The 20,015-nt window shown below is 39.2% G+C and overlaps 1 protein-coding gene across 2 annotated transcripts in view; it reads left to right on the top strand.

Annotated features, from left to right (window-relative positions):
- The window catches only part of LOC102905926 (putative ATP-dependent RNA helicase DDX60), a 101,220-nt gene that overhangs the window by 78,320 nt on the left and 2,885 nt on the right, over positions 1-20,015 (top strand). For both annotated transcript variants that reach the window (XM_076553286.1, XM_076553285.1), the window contains 7 exons: positions 8,601-8,705; positions 9,449-9,590; positions 10,895-11,016; positions 12,999-13,146; positions 14,533-14,675; positions 17,275-17,426; positions 19,129-19,191. In XM_076553286.1, the coding sequence (XP_076409401.1) occupies positions 8,601-8,705; positions 9,449-9,590; positions 10,895-11,016; positions 12,999-13,146; positions 14,533-14,675; positions 17,275-17,426; positions 19,129-19,191 (875 nt within the window). The remainder of the gene's footprint in view (positions 1-8,600; positions 8,706-9,448; positions 9,591-10,894; positions 11,017-12,998; positions 13,147-14,532; positions 14,676-17,274; positions 17,427-19,128; positions 19,192-20,015) is intronic.

Raw genomic sequence — 20,015 nt, 5'->3', positions numbered from 1 at the left:
TGCCTAGTTCTACCAAAATGATCTCCTTACTATTTTGGTTTTTGCTTTAAAGACTTTTTTTTGAGGTATGATTACACACTTTATAAGGGTGTAAGTAAGTGGACATGGAGACATAATCAGAACATTGTCTTGATGCTTTAGGGTCAGATAAAACAGAGTCTGAGACCATGACTTTGAAACTCACAATTAGGTGATTTAATTTCCATTTTTGTGACAATACACTGTTAAAGGAACTTGTGTTCATTTTCTGTTGGCTGTAACATAATACCACAGGTGGAGTGAATTATGAAGAAAAGAGGTTTGTTTTGCTCATGATTCTGAGGTTAAATGCTGAAGGGTGTTATCTAGTGAAAGACCTTCTTTGAAGTGTTCCAAGTCACAGGACATCACATGGTAATCAGGAAGCATGCAGGCCTGTCTGGCACCTCCCATTTGTTCCTCTTGTAAGATCTGTGAGGATTCCACCATGGGAGCCTTCTACTCTTAGGACTCCCTCTGGTTCCAGTCACTTTCCTAAGTCCCAGCCCTCAGTATAATAGACAGCATGGAGATTAGATTTCAGCAGGATCTAGGGACCACATTAAGACCAAAGCAGGACCTATTGTTTCCTAATTCTGTATATTAATTATTACTGAAGTGAGAATTCTGGCATTTCCCTAATGGGTTTGCTGGCTTTACAAAGCATTGCTTCAGACCAAAGTTTCTTCATTTTTGAATTCTTTTAAAATGACTTCTCTCTCCCTCTCTCTCACCTGTTCCCTCTCTCCCTCCATCCCTCCTTCCTCCTCTATCTCCCCATCGGTCTGTCCCTCTCTTTCATTCTTTCTGTGTGTGCATATGTCATGGCACACATGTGGTGGCTACAGAACAAACTGAGGACAATTTGCAGGAGCCTGTTTCCCTCCTTCCCCATTCTGGGTCCTGGGTCCTGGGTATCCAACTCTGGTTGCACGTATTGGTGACAAGTGCCTTTACCCACTGAGCCATTGTATTGGCCTATTTTTCAGTTTTTAATTTTTACTTCTCTATGGAGACAAGTACGTCTCCTAATAAGACATATTTTATTACTATTTTATTAATAATTTAACATAAAATATTTTATTTTACTTATTATCGTGTATGATGTGCATGATGCGAGTGTGTGTGTGTGTGTGTGTGTGTGTGTGTGTGTGTGGTGTGCATGCAAATGTCAGAGAGCACATGTGGAATTCAGAAGACAACTTTGTGGAGTCTGTTTCCTTCTTCTTACCTTTACACGAGTTCAAAGGATGGAGTTCTAGTCTTCAGGCTTGTATACAAGCACCTTTATCCACTGAGCTATCTCTCTGACCCCTTATTATTTTTTCAACGAGTTAACTGGGGGATTCATTTTCTTGTGTTTTGGCATATTTGAGAAGAATGATATGATGCCTTTGCTTACTGTGTCCACTTGCAAGTGTGGGCAGAAAATCTTCAGAGTGTGCTTTTTTTAAACTATGTATTGTTCATACGAAATGATGGGTTTCGTCATGACACTTCACGAGTGTACATTATATGCTTTATGTATCTCCTCCATGTCTCCGTTGTACTTCTCCATCCCTACCACGGGTCTCCTTCCTCATCCCAAACACTCTCTCTTCTACTTTCATATACATATATGTTTAAATCTAGAGATTGAATGACAGAAAGCATCCATTGTTGAGGTTCCACCTGCCTCTTAGCCTTCAGTACTGGGTGTTTCATATGTTTCCATCTTCTAACTATGGCAACTAGGCTAATCTCTGCTGGCAGTCTTTGGGAGAGCCTGTCTCCAGGGCTTGCAAAAAAATCCATGAATGTGGTGAGGGCTAGATGTTTTCTATCTGAGGGGTAATTAAGGAAACACACTCTATCTGATGGTAACTTGGTAACTTTCTTTTTTACTTCACCTTAAAAATCTCTTTCTGCGCCGGGCGGTGGTGGCTCACGCCTTTAATCCCAGCACTCGGGAGGCAGAGCCAGGCAGATCTCTGTGAGTTCGAGGCCAGCCTGGGCTACCAAGTGAGTTCCAGGAAAGGCACAAAGCTACACAGAGAAACCCTGTCTCGAAAAACCAAAAAAAAAACAAAAAAACTCTTTCTGAAAATCTCTCTGTCTCCACACAGCTTCATGTCTTTCCACTCAGTTCAGAAAATCTCTCTGTCTCCACACAGCTACATGTCTTTCCACTCAGGTACATTCTCCACACAGCTACATACCTTCACACTTCTTTACATAGCCATGTCTCTCTTCTACACACATTTCTTGTCTCTACTCTGCTACATTCCTTCACACACTACTGCATCATTCACTCACTCTTTACTCACTCCCTCTTCTTCTTACATCTCTCTCACTTTCCCCCTGCATACTCAGCTACATCTCCTTTGCACACACACACACACACACACACACACACACATACATATCCCTCAATAGCTGAGCTCTGAACAATTAATTTTCAGGGTCTGACCCATTCTCATAACACATAAGTCACACAGTTTCTTTCATGATAGGGAGGTCATGCTGACTGGCCAGTGAGTAACACTTGGCTGTGCACATAACTCTAGGTGGTTAGGGTTCCCAGATAGAAAGTGACATTGAAATTCAGGACTTAAACAACAAATAGTTAGTTGGGTGAACCTTGAGGTAGGGAGTACATGCAGAAAGCCAACTGCTGAGAGGACCTGTACAGGGAGCAGTGTCTCAATGCTATTAGCCTGACTTTGGTTCAACAGACACGTGGGAACTTGTATTTTATTTTTTTATTTTTATTTGTAGCAGGTAGTCTGTTTTGAATTTGTTCTGTCTTTGACAATTAGGTGTCTTTGACAATACTGTTACTTTCTTATGTCAGTTATGAAAAATACCCTAGTATTATTTCTATTTATCAAAATTACACAGCTTAAGCAGAAGTCATCTTCCTGATCATCTACGGCTGTATGCATGCCCAAAAATGGAATATATACATGAGATAAACACACAAGCTGTGGGAAAAATACCCATAGTTGTCTTTAGGGAATAAATGCGGTGGCACATGAGAAAAATTAGAGACAGAAGCAACAGTGTTCAGAGCTAGTGGTCCTATAAACTTTGCTTGATGGGATTCCTCCATTAGGGAATTATTTCTCTGGTGGCAGGTTGATACCTGAACTATAAATTGCCATCTGTTGTGTTTCCCTGTGGCCTCTGGTAAAGCCATTGCTATCAGCAGCTCTCAGCAAATCTCTTTCCTCATACAGTTAATTTGACATTTTTCTACCTTCATAGAAATATGAGTCTTTATGCTTTTTATTTCAAATTATTTTCCTAAGCTCTACTTTCTGAAAGTAATTATTTATTACTTATTTATTCATTGATTATTATTGTTTTAAGAAAGGTTTTCTCTGTGTAATAGCTCTGGCTGTCATGGAACTCACTTTGTAGACCAGGCTAGCCTTGAACTCACAGAGATCCACTTGCCTCTGCCTCCTCAGAGCTGGGATTAAAGATGTGTGTCACCACAGCCAGACTTGAAGTGTATTTGAAAGTTGACTCTTTTGTTACTTTGTAAAGATACTGTTCCATCTTGCTATACAGGTTGTTTTTACAGTGAGGCACTTTACATATGTTCTCCACATTGGCCACATTATACGTACAGCTTAGTGGTGTTAAGCATATCCACCATTACCCTGCTACGTTCAAGTATTTTTTGAACTAAAAAACTCTCAAATTATAATTTTGGCAATTGCTTCTTTTATTGTTTCTTCTTCAATAACAATCATTATTTTTTTTCTAGAACTGCAAGTCCCATTTCCCCCTTTTGTCAATTACTGTTTTTGATTATGAAAGAACATAACATTTGTCTTTTGCATTACTGATTCAGATCTTCAGATTCTTGATCATGCTTACTTTGTTGTTGTTGGAGATAGGGCCTCATGTAGTCCAGGCTGGTCTTGAACTTACTACAGAGCTGAGGATGACCTTGAACTCCTTCATCTCCTGAAGTCCTGGGATCATAAGCATGTGCCACTGTGTCTGAATCAACTTGTTCTTTAGTTAACACTAGGGTAGATTTTAATTATACTTTATTTCTGGTAGCACCTGTGGAGCCCTCTCTAGAGAAAATCTGCCCATGGGACAGCAATGTCCCCAAATAAAGGTGGCATTGTCCAGTATGCTGAGGTCCTTGATAGAACAGGAGTGGAAATCTTTTAGTGCAGGCTGGCTGTGAGGTGACCAGCTTCAGTGTAATGGAGCCAGGCAAGTTAAGGATTGAAGCTACTTTTAAAAGCATGTGCCAAAAATAAATTGTTCCTCATTTAAATTGCTCTTCTCAGGTATTTTGTTATAGCAGTGAAAATATTAATACATCAGGCTAGTATGCCTTTCATCATAATGTCTGTGCTTCCAGGACACAGGGAACACTTTTAGTTCCTCTCCCCCAAATCCCTTACTATTTGGCTGCTTTCCAAACACTGCCGTCTCTAATTCCAGCACACAAGGAAAATGGGGTGGGAGTGAAGGCACCTTTGGGTTCCCTTTGCAGCCCACTGCAGAGGACATGGGGAGTTCACCCCTTTTATTTTTCCCACTGTTCCACTGTTAGGTATATTGGACTTAAATACAGTAGTAGCTGGAGATATGTTTCAGGGGTTAAGAGCATGCAAGTTTGTTGTAGAGGACCTGAGTTCAGTTCCCAGCACCCATATTGGGTGTCTCACACCATCCTGTAACTCTAGGAGGTATGACGCCTTCTTCTAGATTTCATGAGTACTTGCATGTCCTGCCCTCCCCCCCCCACACACATCATGTACACACATAATGAAAACCACAATAATTCTTTCTGGGTTTTGTTATTTTTTAAAGGACAGTGGAACATTTTCCTGCATTCTATAATCTCTCCACCTTAAGGGCAGACAGGTTGACATTGAGTGGTGCTAAGAAAGTTTGCTTTTATTGTGAGTTCATAGATATTTTAGTGAGAAGTTGAATACTACACATACAATAGTGCTGTTTGACACTAGAGATGAAGGAGTATTTTCACTCCTTTGGTTTCAGCCAACCTCCTTCTAATCTTTTTTTCAATAATATTATAGACACAGAGTAGTATATCTAGTCGTCCCCCACCCCCACGTACTCTCCAAATAACTTATGTGCTGCAAGCTCTGAAACTGATAGTCTTTTTTTGCTCAGACTGTTTGGAGACAATTTTGTTTCTTCCAATTTGGTTTTCTATGCTTATCTTAGGCACTTTTCTGTTGATGTGATAAGACCATGACCAAGGAAACTTATAGGAAAAAAGGGTCTACTGGAGACGTTTGAGTTCATGACAATCAAGACAGGAGCAGGGCAGCAGGAAGGCAGGCAGGGGACTGGAGTAATGGCTGAGGCTTTGCATCCTGAGACAGGACCACAATGTATGGACCGAGAGAGCTAACTGGGAATGGCATGGGATTTTGAAACCTCAAAGCCTACACTTGATATTCCTTCCCAAACAGTTCCACAAGCCAGGGAGCCCCCTTTTTTGTTTTATAAAAAGAAAATGTGTAAATCACTCTTAAGGCAGCAAGTAATGTGGATAAATTAAAAATCTGAAGATGACTGGAAGCAATATTTTAATGATTTTGAAATTAATAATAATTAACAATTTATTAATATATAACCAATATTCCTACCAATAATCAATATTTATAATTTTAATCAAGAAGTATAATTAATTATCAATCATGTATATTGATGGCAAGATGAGAACTAGTCTAAACACCTTGTAGGTGTAGTTATATATGATTTTAGAACATCTCTGATCCAATAAAGGGCAGAGTAACATAAAAAAATTATTATTAGTTAATATGACATGATGTTGTAGAGTGTATGTAAGCAACTTGAATCTGAGTTATCATAAAAATAATAGCTTTTTTAGAGCATTAATTTTATCTATTAATCTTGGATAAGTTTGTTTTTGAGTGACCAATTACAATGAAACGTTTTTAGATAAAGAGTATACCTGAATAGCAGTGTGTGTTTGCTGAACCAAGGCTGTGGCTGAAGCTATCAAGTATCTTTAAACTTGTAATAATGGCAATTAATAAACCATTTTGGCCATGAGAGGGCACTAGTAATCTGTCTCAATATATACATAGCAAGATTTTCATACCAGAACAATTGTCAGAAGTATATAAGGAGACTGATAAAATGTAGATCTCAGGATCATGGGCAAAATTTATACAATCAATAATAGAACGTTTTGAAAAGGCAATCCAGAGTTCAGTATAGAAAGAAGGGAGAGTGACAGAGGGGTGTAGAAATTGATCATGGTTTCTTTCTGCTGACATGGGGGCAAAGCTGGGGGTCCTGAAGGTTGGATTGCAGTGGTATGCAGGCTCTGTGAGATGTGTAGGTAGCCTTGCTGCAGTTTGTGTTAGGAGGGTGCAGGCAGTGATTAGATTAGTCTGTGTTGTGAGATGGCCATAAAGTGCAGTGGGGTGGGGCTGGGGGAGCTGGAGGGAAGAGTGCAGGGCTGTAGCAAGACTATGTCCAAGAAGATGATGTGGGAGCCTGTCCCCTTTTTAATGATTAGAAATCTGCTGGAACAGATATATATTAATGGGCAGAATATGAAGTCTACTAAATTTTAAAGAAGAGATTTTTTTTTCTAAGTGTAATTCGAAATTTCCCATATTTAGAGATAAAAAGAGGTATCATTTAAGAAAATAGGCTGATGGAGAATGGAGAAACAAACTGCAGCTTTGTAGTATTTTTCTTAAGTTCATCTTGACCCATCTTTTCCTCATACTTGAGATCAGGGGATCTGCAGAATCCATGATCGAGGTCTACCTGAAGCTAACTATTAGGGAGTGACTCTCTCCAATACTCTTAGAAGATGCTACTTGGGGTCTCCTCCATGAAAATTTCTTCTTCTCCCATAGATAATTTTCTGACTACCTATATACAGGTCCCTGTTCCAGTGCCAAATAAAGTATGCCATGGAGTCCAGCTCCAAGGCTATACAAACAGGGTTCAGAGAAAAGATACACAGCAAAGCAAAATAAAACTTATGACTATTTTATCTGAAGGGTATTTCTAGAGCATCAAAGTTTTTTTATCCGAGGGCCTGAGGAATAAGTTTTTATCTGTCTCAGGGAAAAAGACTCACACACATTCTGAGTGTCATTTTCTTTCATTCTTCTTCAGCTCTAATTCTACAGCTTCTTTTAAGCTCTAATTTTACAGTGCCTTTCCTCTACATGGCTATAAACATTTCTAACAGCAGACTCTTTGCAATACTAAGAAAAGTTCTAAGACTATCTCTCAAGGTCATAGCACATTCCTTGAGAGACCATAAGAAGCAAAGCCATTTACCATGCAACAAATAGGTGGTGACATGGTGCTTGGCACTTTCCTGACCAGTGGCACCTGCATTTAGCTGGACATAAAATTGTTTATCTCTGGAACTGGCTAATTGTTTAGTTATTTGGGACCTAAATAATGAACAGTTAGTTGAAGTTTGAGTTTTGTATCATAAACTGAGGTTAGAATGTTCACACAAAGTCTTAATTGCTACAGGGTCAGAGCAGGTGAATGTTGTGAGTCTTGTTATCAGCTGCCAGTGGGGGAAGCTCAGGGCCATTTAGGTCTCCTTTATTCTCTGAAGGACTTTGATTCAACAAAGCCAGACACTTCATCATTTTGTCCTCGTATATAATTTGTGTAAGTCCTGCTTGTGATCTATTCACTGAGACCCTTCATCTGGTCAAATTGCCCTGTCAATAAGCTAATTATGGAGAACAGGCTTCTAAGTGCCTTACAGTTCATGTGGAACAATAGATCTAGTTATGAAGCATACTTTAAAATATTTCTATTCATCAAAATTATACAGCTTAATGAGAAGTCATCTTCCTGACCATCTACAACTATAAGTGCCCGTAAGAATGAGATGTAATCATGGGATGGCATGTACACATTACATGAAAATGCATGGTAATGGGGAAATACCAAGCTGTTTTTGCACATGTGAAATTATAGACAGGAGCAACAGTTTTCAGAGTCCATGACTTTGCAAGCCTTGCCTGACAGGGTTCCTCCATCAGAAAATATTTCATCTGGTGGGTTGACATCCGGACTGCTATCTGCTGCAACTGTGTCATGGCCCAGGACTAGAGACAAGCATCCAAACACATGAGCCTGAGAGGCCATTTGCATTCAAACTGCCCCAGTGTTCTTTTGTGTATTAAAGGATATATGCACTATGTTAGATGATGTCATATATGATGAAGGAAATTGTATTGTATTAAATCTAATTGGACTTTGTATATTGCTGCTGTATTTTGTTATTCTAGTCATCTCCTATACAGTGGGTGACCAAGAGCACCCCCTTTTCCTTGTGTGCCGTAGTCAGAGGAGACAGAGTTTGGAAAGGAGTAGAGTGGTAAAGGGGGGGGGAACCCACATGGTTCACTGTGCTCTAGAGGTATGGAGCTTGTAATTCACATTATATATGCATAAGGTATGTGATATATGTGTGTGTGTTTTACACATATATGTTATATGCAATTTAGCCTGTGTTATCTCTTTCAAAGACATTTCACTCATTTAATGTTGCTAAATCAAAACACTTTTCTTTGTAGGCACTGTCAGTGCTGAAGCACTCATTGCTATCCTTCAAACATCCCCGAGTCACAGACATGTTAAAGCTGTACTTCTTATATTCTTTGCAGTTCCTGGTGAAAGAGGTAGGAACCAACTCTTCCCTCTCTTGCCCTCTCTCTGGTGTGTGTGTGTGTGTGTGTGTGTGTGTGTGTGTGTGTGTGTCTAATAGATTTGCTACTAGCTAGATTTTTTTTTTTTTTTTTTTGGTTTGGTTTTTCAAGACAGGGTTTCTTTGTGTAGCTTTGCGCCTTTCCTGGAACTCACTTGGTAGACCAGGCTGGCCTTGAACTCACAGAGATCCACCTGCCTCTGCCTCCCGAGTGCTGGGATTAAAGGCATGTGCCACCACCGCCCGGCTCTATCTAGATTTTTTTAAAGTAGCAGACTTGGTTTTTTTTTTTTTAAGTTTTAAAAATTTTTATCTACATATATATGTATGTATGAGTAGATGTCATGTGTGTAGGTGCCCATGAAGAGACAAGAAGAGGGTATGAGAAAGCCTGAAACTGGAGTTGTAGGTAGATGTGAGGCACTCAATGTGGATTCTGGGAAACTGAGCTCAGGTTGTCTGCAAGAGCAGCAAGAGCTGTTGACTGCTGAGCCATCTCTCCAGCCCTAGATTTTTGTTTTTAACCACGCTGCATTATTGCAATCTTTAGATGACAATACCCAATGAGTATTGCTACTTGTAATTCATTTAATTATTAAAATTGGGCCAGGTAAGACCATCTTGTTGATATGTATTATTTTAAACTGATAATAAATAATCTACTTGTTACTACTTCTGCGAGTGGAGTCAAACTAACAAATTACTTTTGTTCTTTAGGGATATATAGATCAAGAAGGTAATCCGACAGGGTTTGCCGGCCTGGTGTCACATTTACATTACCACGAACCATCTAATCTTGTTTTTGTCAGTTTTCTTGTGAGAGGTCTTTTCCATAATCTTTGTCAGCCAACTTATAAAGGTAAGTTTGAGGGTTCCATTGTCTGTGTGTGTGTCTGTGTACCAGGGAAATAATATTATCATATCATACAACATATAAATAATATATTATTATTAGTATATAGGCATATACCAAATAATATATGGTATAATGTGATATATATTATAAACATGTAAAATTTTGTGTGTGTGTGTGTGTGTGTGTGTGTGTGTGTGTGTGTGTGTGTAAAATCTTCCCATGGTGGGAAAAAAACTGATAGATTTATAAAAACTAGAACTTCAGGAATACCTTACTCAATAATCACTTGAGAGAGTATCAGTTAAGTTTAATAATATATGTATAAAAATCTTATTATTGTTCATTTTAACTAAAAGGTTGGTAATTAAAAGAATGTTAATTATATAGACAAATTATAGGTTTACAAATAAGATAAAGTTAAATAAGTACTAATAGAGGTTCTATTTTGTGACAATGACTTTAAAATATTCACCACTGCAAGTTGTAACTTGAAAAGTGTGTTACCACTAGGATTCTGAACATGCTGAATGATATACAATATTTATAAAACATTTCCTTGTAATTAAATATAATATATGATCAGTTTTGAAGAACAGCTCAGGAAAGCATTGTTAAAATATAAAACCCAAAATTCTACCCACAGATAATCACTACTAATGTCTGTGAATATTGTCTGTAACACTATTTTCTTTGAATATAAGTATACAGTATACATCAATAACTGATATTGCATTAGTTATGTTTTTAAAGTCAATTATACATATTAAGTTTTTGGCCATATTGGGCAAAGTCTTTAAAAATAAATCCCATACAGGGAGCTTTGAGGTTTCAAAAGCCTAAAAGCTTAACCAGCTTTTAGGTTCTCAACTACTTCTCCAGCACCATGGGTGCCTGTGTGCCACCAGGCTCCCTGCTGTGCGGATAATACACAAAACCTCTGAAATTGTAAACAAGCTCCAGTTATCTGACTTGTTATCAGAGTTGCCATGGTCCTTGTGTCTCCTTACAGCCACAGAGCACTGACAAAGACAGTCATAATAAATAAAGACACAGCCATAAATTTGGTCTCCCCTGGGAGATGGGTCAAAGTAAGCAAAGCCTAGATCAGAACAGAAGGTAATTTGTAGTAGGTAAGATAAGGATGTTAATGAAGGTAAAAGCAGGCATAAAAAGGGTCAGGTGAGAAGCATGTGCAGCTAGAGATATTCTACAGTTGCTGTGAAATGGACATAACATTTATTTTAAACATGAAAAAATTGATATAACAATTTTCTACATGTATAACATGGAGCTTTTGTTTTGTACAGGCTCAAAGTATTTTTCTGAAGATGTAATGGAAAAGCTGGTTTTAGTATTGGCAAATCTTTTTGGAAGGGTATATATTCCGGCCAAGTTTCAAGATGCTAACATCAAGTTTTATCAATCAAAGGTAAAATCTTCTGATAAAATTAGTTAATAATAGTATACAAATTCTGCCAGAAATGATTCAGTAGCAACAGGACTTTATGAATATGGGGTAATTAATGTATTTTAATGATAGACCCCAAAATCCAGGGTCTCAAGTGGGCGCCCCAAGAACCCAGACTCCAGTCCAGTTGATGCAACATCACGAGGTTTGTTGATGCGGCTGTACAGTCAGGCTACTCTTGTCCTGAGAGCAAGAGTTGCATCTTACTGCAGCCACATAGGTACTTTTAAAGGAAAAGCCACAAGATTAAAATTCCCATACAATTTCATTTCGATTGATTTATGTCTAGAGGCTAATTTCTCAAGATCATGGTCTGATCACAGAGAGGGTACAGTCACATCCGCATGCACATTCTTCCAGAAACCTCAAGGGGGGTATCAGGGTGGGAGTGAAGTTTATACAAAGGTTACAGTGGTCCTTCCTGGAACACTTGCAATTATCCCAGTCACAGTTGAGCGCATCTCTTAATAGAAATCTCTTTATATTGTTACATTGTGGCGGGGGGTGGGGGGGTAGTTGGATAATGGCTAAGTCAGGTGGCTCTTGGAACTAGCTTTTTTAGTTCCTTATTCTCCTGGGGCTTGGGGGGTGTAAGCCTGAAGGGTTAGGGTCTTTCATTATGTACTAATGTTTCTTTTGGAAATAGTGTGGTGATATTTATCTGTAATTCAAATGTCACTCTGTGAATGTTCAAAGGTTACATGCCTTAAGGATAACTAGGATGAAAGTATATTCATGTTTTTAATTGATTGCATCAAAATACAGCATTAATGAAAAGGCATACAGGGACTGGGAAGATGACTTTATACTGTGCTTGCCATGCAAGCGTGGGGATCTGAGTGTGGACCCCCAGTACCCACACGAAAAGTTATACATGGTGACACAGCTTGTAATCCCAGAGCTGAAAAGGCAGAGAAGTCTGGATCCTTGGAGCTGGCTGGGACTAGCCTAATTGGAGAGAACTCTAGGAATGCTGAGAGACCTTGCTTCAAAAAGTAAGGCAGAGAGCACCCACACACATGTTCATGTGCATACACATAGAAAATGAAGGTATTTGGGGGCAGTTAAGCCCCAAAGCCATCCTCATTGTTGAATGTTTTGAGATATGACTGTACGTCATAGTGTCATCTCTGAGAAAGTTTTACAAAGTTATCTGGGAAATTGTCCTTTGATTCCTAAAGTCTAATCTTATAATCTAAAAACTATATCTTAGAAACAGTTTTTCATCTTGGTTGGTCATTTTTGAAAAGGTGCATTGTCCATTTAATTAAATCAATTGTATTTATTTCCAGGAGCTCATTCGTAGCACCCTTTCTGCTCTTCTTGGTGTTTTGAGTTGATTCTCTTAGGATGTAGCACCGATGGCATGGCTGAGAAAGGCAGAATTCTTTTCTTCACAGTTCCTCAAATCCAGAAGTCTTAGATGAAGATGCTTTGTGAGGGCATGCTTTCTAGGTTGTAGTTTACTTTCACAAAACAACAAAAGAAGAAACTTAGAGATACAGCACTTTCATGTGTACAGATTGAAAGTGATTAACAGTGTTAGCATGCTGAATACAGTGAGAGTCTCAGAACCTCTCAACCAGGTGGAGTTGATTCCAAGCCTGAAAATATGTTTTCTCTTCTTTTCTCTACAAATGTGTTCCTAGATTCTTTGAAATTACTCATGAGTCCAGTGGCAGTTGAGGACACGCTTCTACTTTAACAAAAGTCATTTTGATTAAGTAGCATCTGAGTAAACATTATGAGTAGAGTATCTATTTTTTACAAGTGCAAATAAGGACAAAAAACGTTTAACCCCAGTTTAACTAAGAAAAGAAGAAAAAGTGGCTTTATTGAAAACAATTGAATTATACCATGTGGTCTTTTCCTTCACTGCTCCAAATATTCAGTTTTTTAAGGCAAGTATTCTCCTCTCTCTCTGAAAAACCTTTGGCTTTTAGGTGTTCCTTGATGACCTCCCTGAGGACTTTAGTGCTGCCCTGCATGAGTACAACATGCAAGTGACAGAGGACTTTGCTACTTTTCTGCTAATTGTGTCCCGATTGGCTGATATGAAACAGGAATATCAACTTCCCTTGTCAAAAATTGGTAAGTGTGTTTTAGTTCCACTGTGAAGTGATTTAGTAATGGTCTTGCCCAAGGACATGTAATAGGGATGTTAGGGATGAGGTCAGTGGTAGGGCTCCAACTGTACCATTTTTACATCTCAGAATGCTGGCACTCTAGAAAAGTCAGCATGCCTTAGAATAGTTGGGCTCTTTCTACTTAAAAAAAAAAAAGTTGGAGATAGGCATTTAAAAGGGCAGTGGAGAATGATGCTAAAACCAAATTAAATTATTTATAAACTGTTTTGATTGAGGGCTGACTTTGGGTCATTCCTAGAAAATAGAGCAAGTATATATCTGAGACAAGAGAAACAAGAGGAATTCTATGAGCACTTTTCAGAGAGGCTTGATGTTGACTTTGGGCAGATTTCCTGACTCTGCTACTTCTTACTTCTGAAATTTGGGATTAAAGGCCTGTGTGCTTCCCAAATACTGGTAGCAGAAGTATGAGATCTCAAGTGCTGGGATTAAAGGTGTGTGTCACCATTGCCTAGTTATGTTTCTCTCCTAGACTGAGTCAATCTCATATAATCAAGGGTGGCTCTGAATTCACAGAGATCCAAACAGCTCTCTGCCTCCTGAGTTCTAGGATTAAAGGTGAATGTAGTGGGTAGCTGTTCCAGATTTGACCTGGAAGTACTACCCCCAGTGAGGCTTCTGGTAACTGTCATGCCTACCTATGACTTGCCTCTGAGGCAAGGCCAAGATGGGAGCCCTTAAGACCTGAGATCTGGATTGCCAGCTCTTTGGTTCCTGGTAATCCTGGGTGCCGAATGGTAGACTGAGTAGAGTTCTCCCCAGGGAACCCAGCTAGACTGCACCTCAACTCTCCCAGATCCCTGTAACCAACCCTTTTACTAGCTGTAAGTTACCCCGGAAATAAACCTTTTTAACTACATGGAGTTACCTTAATAAATCCCCCAGTGGTATGCCACCACTGCCTGACCTCTGTGTTTAGTCTAGTGACTAGTTCTGTTCTCTGATCTTCAGGCAAATTTTATTAGGGTACAACAAAATATCACCACATGTATCCCATCACAAACTGGCTTGGCTGTTCAGTATGTGTTATACCAATTTGTTGTCCTTGTGATGTGGTCCCTGTTAGGTCCAATGGCTTCCCTTTTTAGCTTGGTTTAGCTCTCATACAGGGAAGTGAATCTTCCTGGCATGGTGGCACCTGCCTTTAATTCCAGCACTCAGAGGCAGGGGAATCTCTAGACGACAGGTAGATCTCTATGATCAGTCTGGCTTACACAGACAGTTCTAGGCCTGCTGGAGATATGTAGGGAGACCTTTTCTCAAACAAACAAGCAAAAAAAACTAAAAGAAGAACAGCAAGCAGGGCTCTATCTCAACTTTTTCTGGGCAGACTTCACAGGGGAAGAATGTGAAGATTCACCACTTGTGTCCCACTTGATGAGCTGCGGGGAAGGCCGGGTGGCAGTTTCACCATTTGTCTGTCTGTCTGGAAACTTTGATGTGGATTTGCTCTGTCCAGGAGTTCCAAATAACGTAAGTGAAGAGTGGATATGTTGTATTAGTTAGTCTCTGGGGGGCTTTTGCTCCAGTCTGAGTGGTATATTGTAACAGACAGTTGTCAAAGCTGTGGAATGCAAGCATGCAGATGATAAAAAATTATACTTCCTATTGTAAGAAAAATATTTTCATTAGTTAATTAATTTTCCCAACCCCATCACAGATCACAGTTTTCCCTCCCTCCCTCCCTCCTCTCCTCCCATTTTTTCCCCAACCTCCTCCCTTCCCCTGCCAGCCATTCATTCCTTCTCCTTTCTTTTCAGAAAAGTGCAGGCCTCCCATGTAGATCAGCCAGCCATGGCATATCAAGACAAATAACTTTTAAGAAAAATGTTTTAGGAGTTTTGATTTCTTTATTTTGTATGGATGACTATAAACAATTAGTTGGATATGTAAGAGACTGGTAGTTAAGTACACTGAAAAACCAAATTTAATTTTTAAGCATTACAGTTTTCCTTTCCCAAGATGGATGTGATGGCTCATGCCCATAATCCCAACACGGGGGATGCTGAGACAGGAGGATTGCTACAAATTGGTCTGTTACATAATGAGTTTCAGGCAGGGCTAGAGTGTGTTTCTGTTTCAAGACAAGAAGGGGGTGGAAGAGAGAAGGAGAGAGAGGAGGATATCAAAATAATTCCCCTTTCCATTTATTCTGTAATGAACTCAATTTAGGAAGTGTAACAATCACTTTTACTCCCTTAGTACATGTAGAGTTTCCATGGCAATTCAGAGGGGTGCTGATAGAATAAACTAGAAAGTCTGTGTCTTGTTGCTGCAAAATTAGCATTAGAAGAGGCATAGGTATATGCATGAACTCATTCCCATTCACCCTTGCTGCCCATGGAGTTCTAGAAAAAAATTTCTACTTCTCTTTCCTTCATTTTGAAGCATCTGACATAGGTATTTAGATTCATGTTATTTGATCATACCCTGCTTTTTGCTTGACCCAATTCACTTTACATATTTTTTATTAGGGTATATTGTAGTATCTTGAAATTTCACTTACTTGTATTATTTTTTACAGTTTGATGCTATATTCTATTGCTTCTGGGTGGCTTACAAAGAGAGGAATACACATAGTGGGTACCTGTGAACCTAGAACTCATGACTCACTTTTATTTCATTTTCTTGTGTTCCACTATAGTTACTGAAATTTCCAAATTATTCTTAAAAGAATTCATTTTACAAATGAGTATTTATTTATGCTTGTGTTTTATTTTAGAAGACTGAAGGAATGGTTAATGGTATTCTCCTGAAAGTATCTTTTGCTGTCTTTAGTTTTTTGTCTATAATATACATACCTGTTTTGCCATCGAGCTCTAGTTTATTTTCCACACTCCATAATACTTCATAATATAAAACTATGAATTACTCTGTCTTCTGTCGATGTTTGATCAGTTTATAGTTCTCTGTTGCGACAAACAGGGTTGGTATTAATGTCTGGGGCATGTGTGCAACTTTCTCTTGGGTGGAGATTTTCTGGGCCATAACAAAATAAAAATATTAAAATGTTCATGTCTACTATCCATGGCTCCCAAACCACTCTAGTGATGTAGAATATCAGTTAAAGATGTGTTACATTTGTTATGTTGTAGAACATTTGTTTAATGATGGGAAGATGTGTTGCATTTTTTTATGTTGCATTTGCTTAACTCTGTGAAGCAGTGTTACTTTGCCTGTATAAAACACCTGATAGTCTAATAAAGAGCTGAAAGGCCAAAAGCAAGGCAGGAGAAAGGATACGAGGGGCTGGTAGGCAGAGAGAATAAACAGGAGGAGAAATCTGGGAAGAGAGATGGAGGATAAGGAGGAAGACTCCAGGGTCCAGTCACTCAGCTACACAGCAAGCCATGGAGTAAGAAGTAAAGAAAGGTATGCAGAAATAAGAAAGATAAAGGCCCAGAGGGAAAGATAGATGAGATAATTTAAGAAAAGCTGGCTAGAAATAAGTCAAGCTAAGGCTGGGCATTCATAAGTAAGAATAAGTCTCTGTGTGATTTATTTGGGTGCTGGGTGGCGGGCCCCCAAGGAGCAAAGAATAAAGAGTAAGAAAAAACAAATAACTACACTCTAGAATGTAGTTGGGCCAGTTTACAGCATCACTAGCCCTATATCAGAATTCCTGTTGGTCACATGAGGCAAAGTTTGCAATACGAACAGGCACAGAAAACTTACTTGCTTTCTTCCTTTTTATATTGTTTTTGTTCTATCCTCTCTCTACTCATTATTCTGGCTGTTGATTCTGAAGACCATTATACTTGTTCAGTTGAATAGTCTCTTGTGACATGTAGGCCTCCAGTTCTCTGAAACTCCACTTGCAAAGGTATTCTCTGAATTGTTAAGGAGACTTAAAGTTTTTCAATTAACTTTTCTTTCCTAGTCTGGTGGACTTGCCATCAGCATGCTGTGGAGACAATCCCCTTCACAGGTGGAGCTAAGCCATGCTCTAGGATGCACTGTCTCAGTGTGCGCAGTGTTCTTGAAAAGCATCGATGAATATGAAATGACTACAAGTTATAGGTCGCAACCCTTCTCTCCTTGTGAATAACCATTAAAAAATCTATTTCTTTAGGTCATTCTGCACACAATTGGTATCAATCACAATCAAGCCCCAGTGCTGTGGCCACACAGATTGGATAGTAGAGGAAGAAAAATGCCACTTAATGCCTATGCACTTGACTTCTATAAGCATGGATCCCTTGTGGGGTTAGATCAGGACAATCGGTATGTTCTCCCCTGAAAGTTCCAAGAAATGGTTAGCCCTGCCAAGCATATTAGATTTTCCTTTCCAGACTGATGGCAAAGATGATGACATACTCTATACTATTTTTATTTCTAGGCCAACTCAATTGCCCTAAATATGTAGTCTAAATGTATCTTTGTGAATATTCAATATATTTTATATTACAGTTCTACTTAGGCATCATTTGGTATTTTAAACATAATGACAAATAGCCATCTGGTATTGCTTAATGCCTGAGAGAATATAAAGTATCTAGTTTACCTATCTGGTTCTGAGAGAGTTAATTTAGCTCGTTGTCAGGGAAGCCATTTCTGTAAGTGTAAGCAGGACCAAGCATTATTTAGGTCACTGTGCACACAGTTGTTGTGGACACAGTGTTTTGGCCACAAAAGTTGGACAGTCCAGGAAGGAAACTGCCGCTAACACAGATGCACTTGACTGCTGTCGGCGTGGACCCCTTGTGAGGTTTGACCAGGTCAATAGGTATCTTCTTTCCTGGTAATGTCAAGAAATAATTAGTAATGCTAAGCATATTAGATATTCACTTCCAGGGAAATACCTCTGAGCAAGGGAGATATTGGTCCAAGTGCTAAACACATACGTCTAGAGGCAAATACACTAAGGAATTAAAAATTGACATAAAATTTTAGCAATTCTTGTTAAGTTAAGGAATAAACTGTTTGGATCGCCCTCAGAAACCTGGAACACTTTTGTTTATTAAATTGTTATTCACTATTTCTTGTTGTGAGTAAAGTAGCTGCTGCATTAGTAGATAATACTTTTGTTTGTTTTTAAACCTTATTCATTGATAATTCATAACTGTATATAAACTATTATGACTAAATCCCCTCCCTCATTCTTGTATTTCTCCCCAATTGTGCTGCTTAACTCCAGCAAATCAGCCTTCCATTTCTGAGTCTTTGAGTTTCATTTTGCTTTCATTTTGGGACCCACTGAGTTTTACCAGGGCTGCCAGCATGAGTGTGGAGCACATGGGACCTCACCAGGGCTGCCCGCATGAGTGTGGAGCACATGGGACCTCAGCAGGGCTGCCCGCATGAGTGTGGAGCACATGGGACCTCACCAGGGCTGCCCGCATGAGTGTGGAGCGCAGGGGACCTCACCAGGGCTGCCCGCATGCGTGTGGAGCACATGGGACCTCAGCAGGGCTGCCCGCATGCGTGTGGAGCACAGGGAACCTCACCAGTGACTACAATGCTGAAGAAAATGATTCTCCCTTCTTCAGCTCATAGGGCCCTGTGCCTCCCTTGGGAAACTAGTTGTCCTACGAACCTCTCATGCATGCCTGAGTGTTAATGGTCCCAATCTTGTGCAGACCCTGTGCAGGCTACCTTAGTTGCTGTGAGTTCATGAGTCACACCATGCCCCAGAGAGAGCCTGTCACAGCACCCCTCTCAGATCCAGCTCTTAGTTCTTTTCGTCTCCTCTTCTGTGATGCCCTGCCTTGGTGGGGTAACATAGATGTTCCACGTAGGTATTAGTGCTTAGCAGTCACTTATTCTCAACACTGTGACCAATTGTGAGCCACCCATTGTACAACAAAACAAACAACAACAATAAAAACCCAGCTTCTGTGATCATAGCCAAGATTGCCCTAATTTATGGGTGTAAAAAATAATAGTAAATAATTTTGAGTCATTAATTCATTTTTCTGTTTTTTAGGTTACATCAAGGGGCAGCTTACTACTTGTTGAAAGATTTTTCCCTTACCATTAAATCTATCAGGTATGTTACATGTTGAAATATTACTTTCCTGTTTTTCAAAAACTTAACTGTAATTTGAAAATGTTGAGATTTTTTTCTTGAACCAATTATGTAAAAGTATCATCGAGCCTGTTACATATCATGCATTTCAACTTCCCAGAGAGTCTATAGAATTCCCCATCCCTACAACCTCTTGGTTATGTTCTGTAATATCATTAATTCCATACTATTTTGGTGATTAAGGTCCATCCACATTTGTCTCAGGCTCAGGCACTACACACTAACAGAAAATTATTCAGGAGCGTTACTGACCCCAGATCCTAATATTCTTAATGATCCCAATTGTAAACTCAGGTCAAATATATGATATTTCTGAGGTGCCATCAGGTCTCTAAGTTATTACATGTGCTTGCCCTTGAGTCTCTTGCTACAACCTATTTTTCTTCAGGCATTGTCTGACTGTCAATGCATAGTCACGTCCTGTTTTGTTCTACAACAAAGCCTGGTTAATCCCAAGCATTATCACACTTTATGTGAGCACCCCATCCTTGGGCTCCATTGGCCATATAGTGTCAACTAGGTATATGACCATCATCCTAATCCCTCAAATCTAAATGCATTCCAGCACTTTAGCAGTGATTATTTTTTCACAGGTATATTCAAGTGACCATAAATCTCAACATTGTTGCATCCTTAATAAGCAATTCTTTGTTTTATTTCATTGATCAGAACTGAATTAGGCCTATATGGATTTTTTATATACACAGAGTGAATTTGAAACATACAAGAGCAGAAGGGAATAGCTTTGTCTATCTATAGCAGTGATTCCCCACCTTCCTAATGCT

The sequence above is a fragment of the Peromyscus maniculatus genome, chromosome 17 (assembly GCF_049852395.1).
Source record: "Peromyscus maniculatus bairdii isolate BWxNUB_F1_BW_parent chromosome 17, HU_Pman_BW_mat_3.1, whole genome shotgun sequence".
In the NCBI taxonomy this organism is placed as follows: Eukaryota; Metazoa; Chordata; class Mammalia; order Rodentia; family Cricetidae; genus Peromyscus; species Peromyscus maniculatus.
Note: the sequence above shows the minus strand (reverse complement) of the source record. Positions and strands in the feature narration are given on the sequence as shown.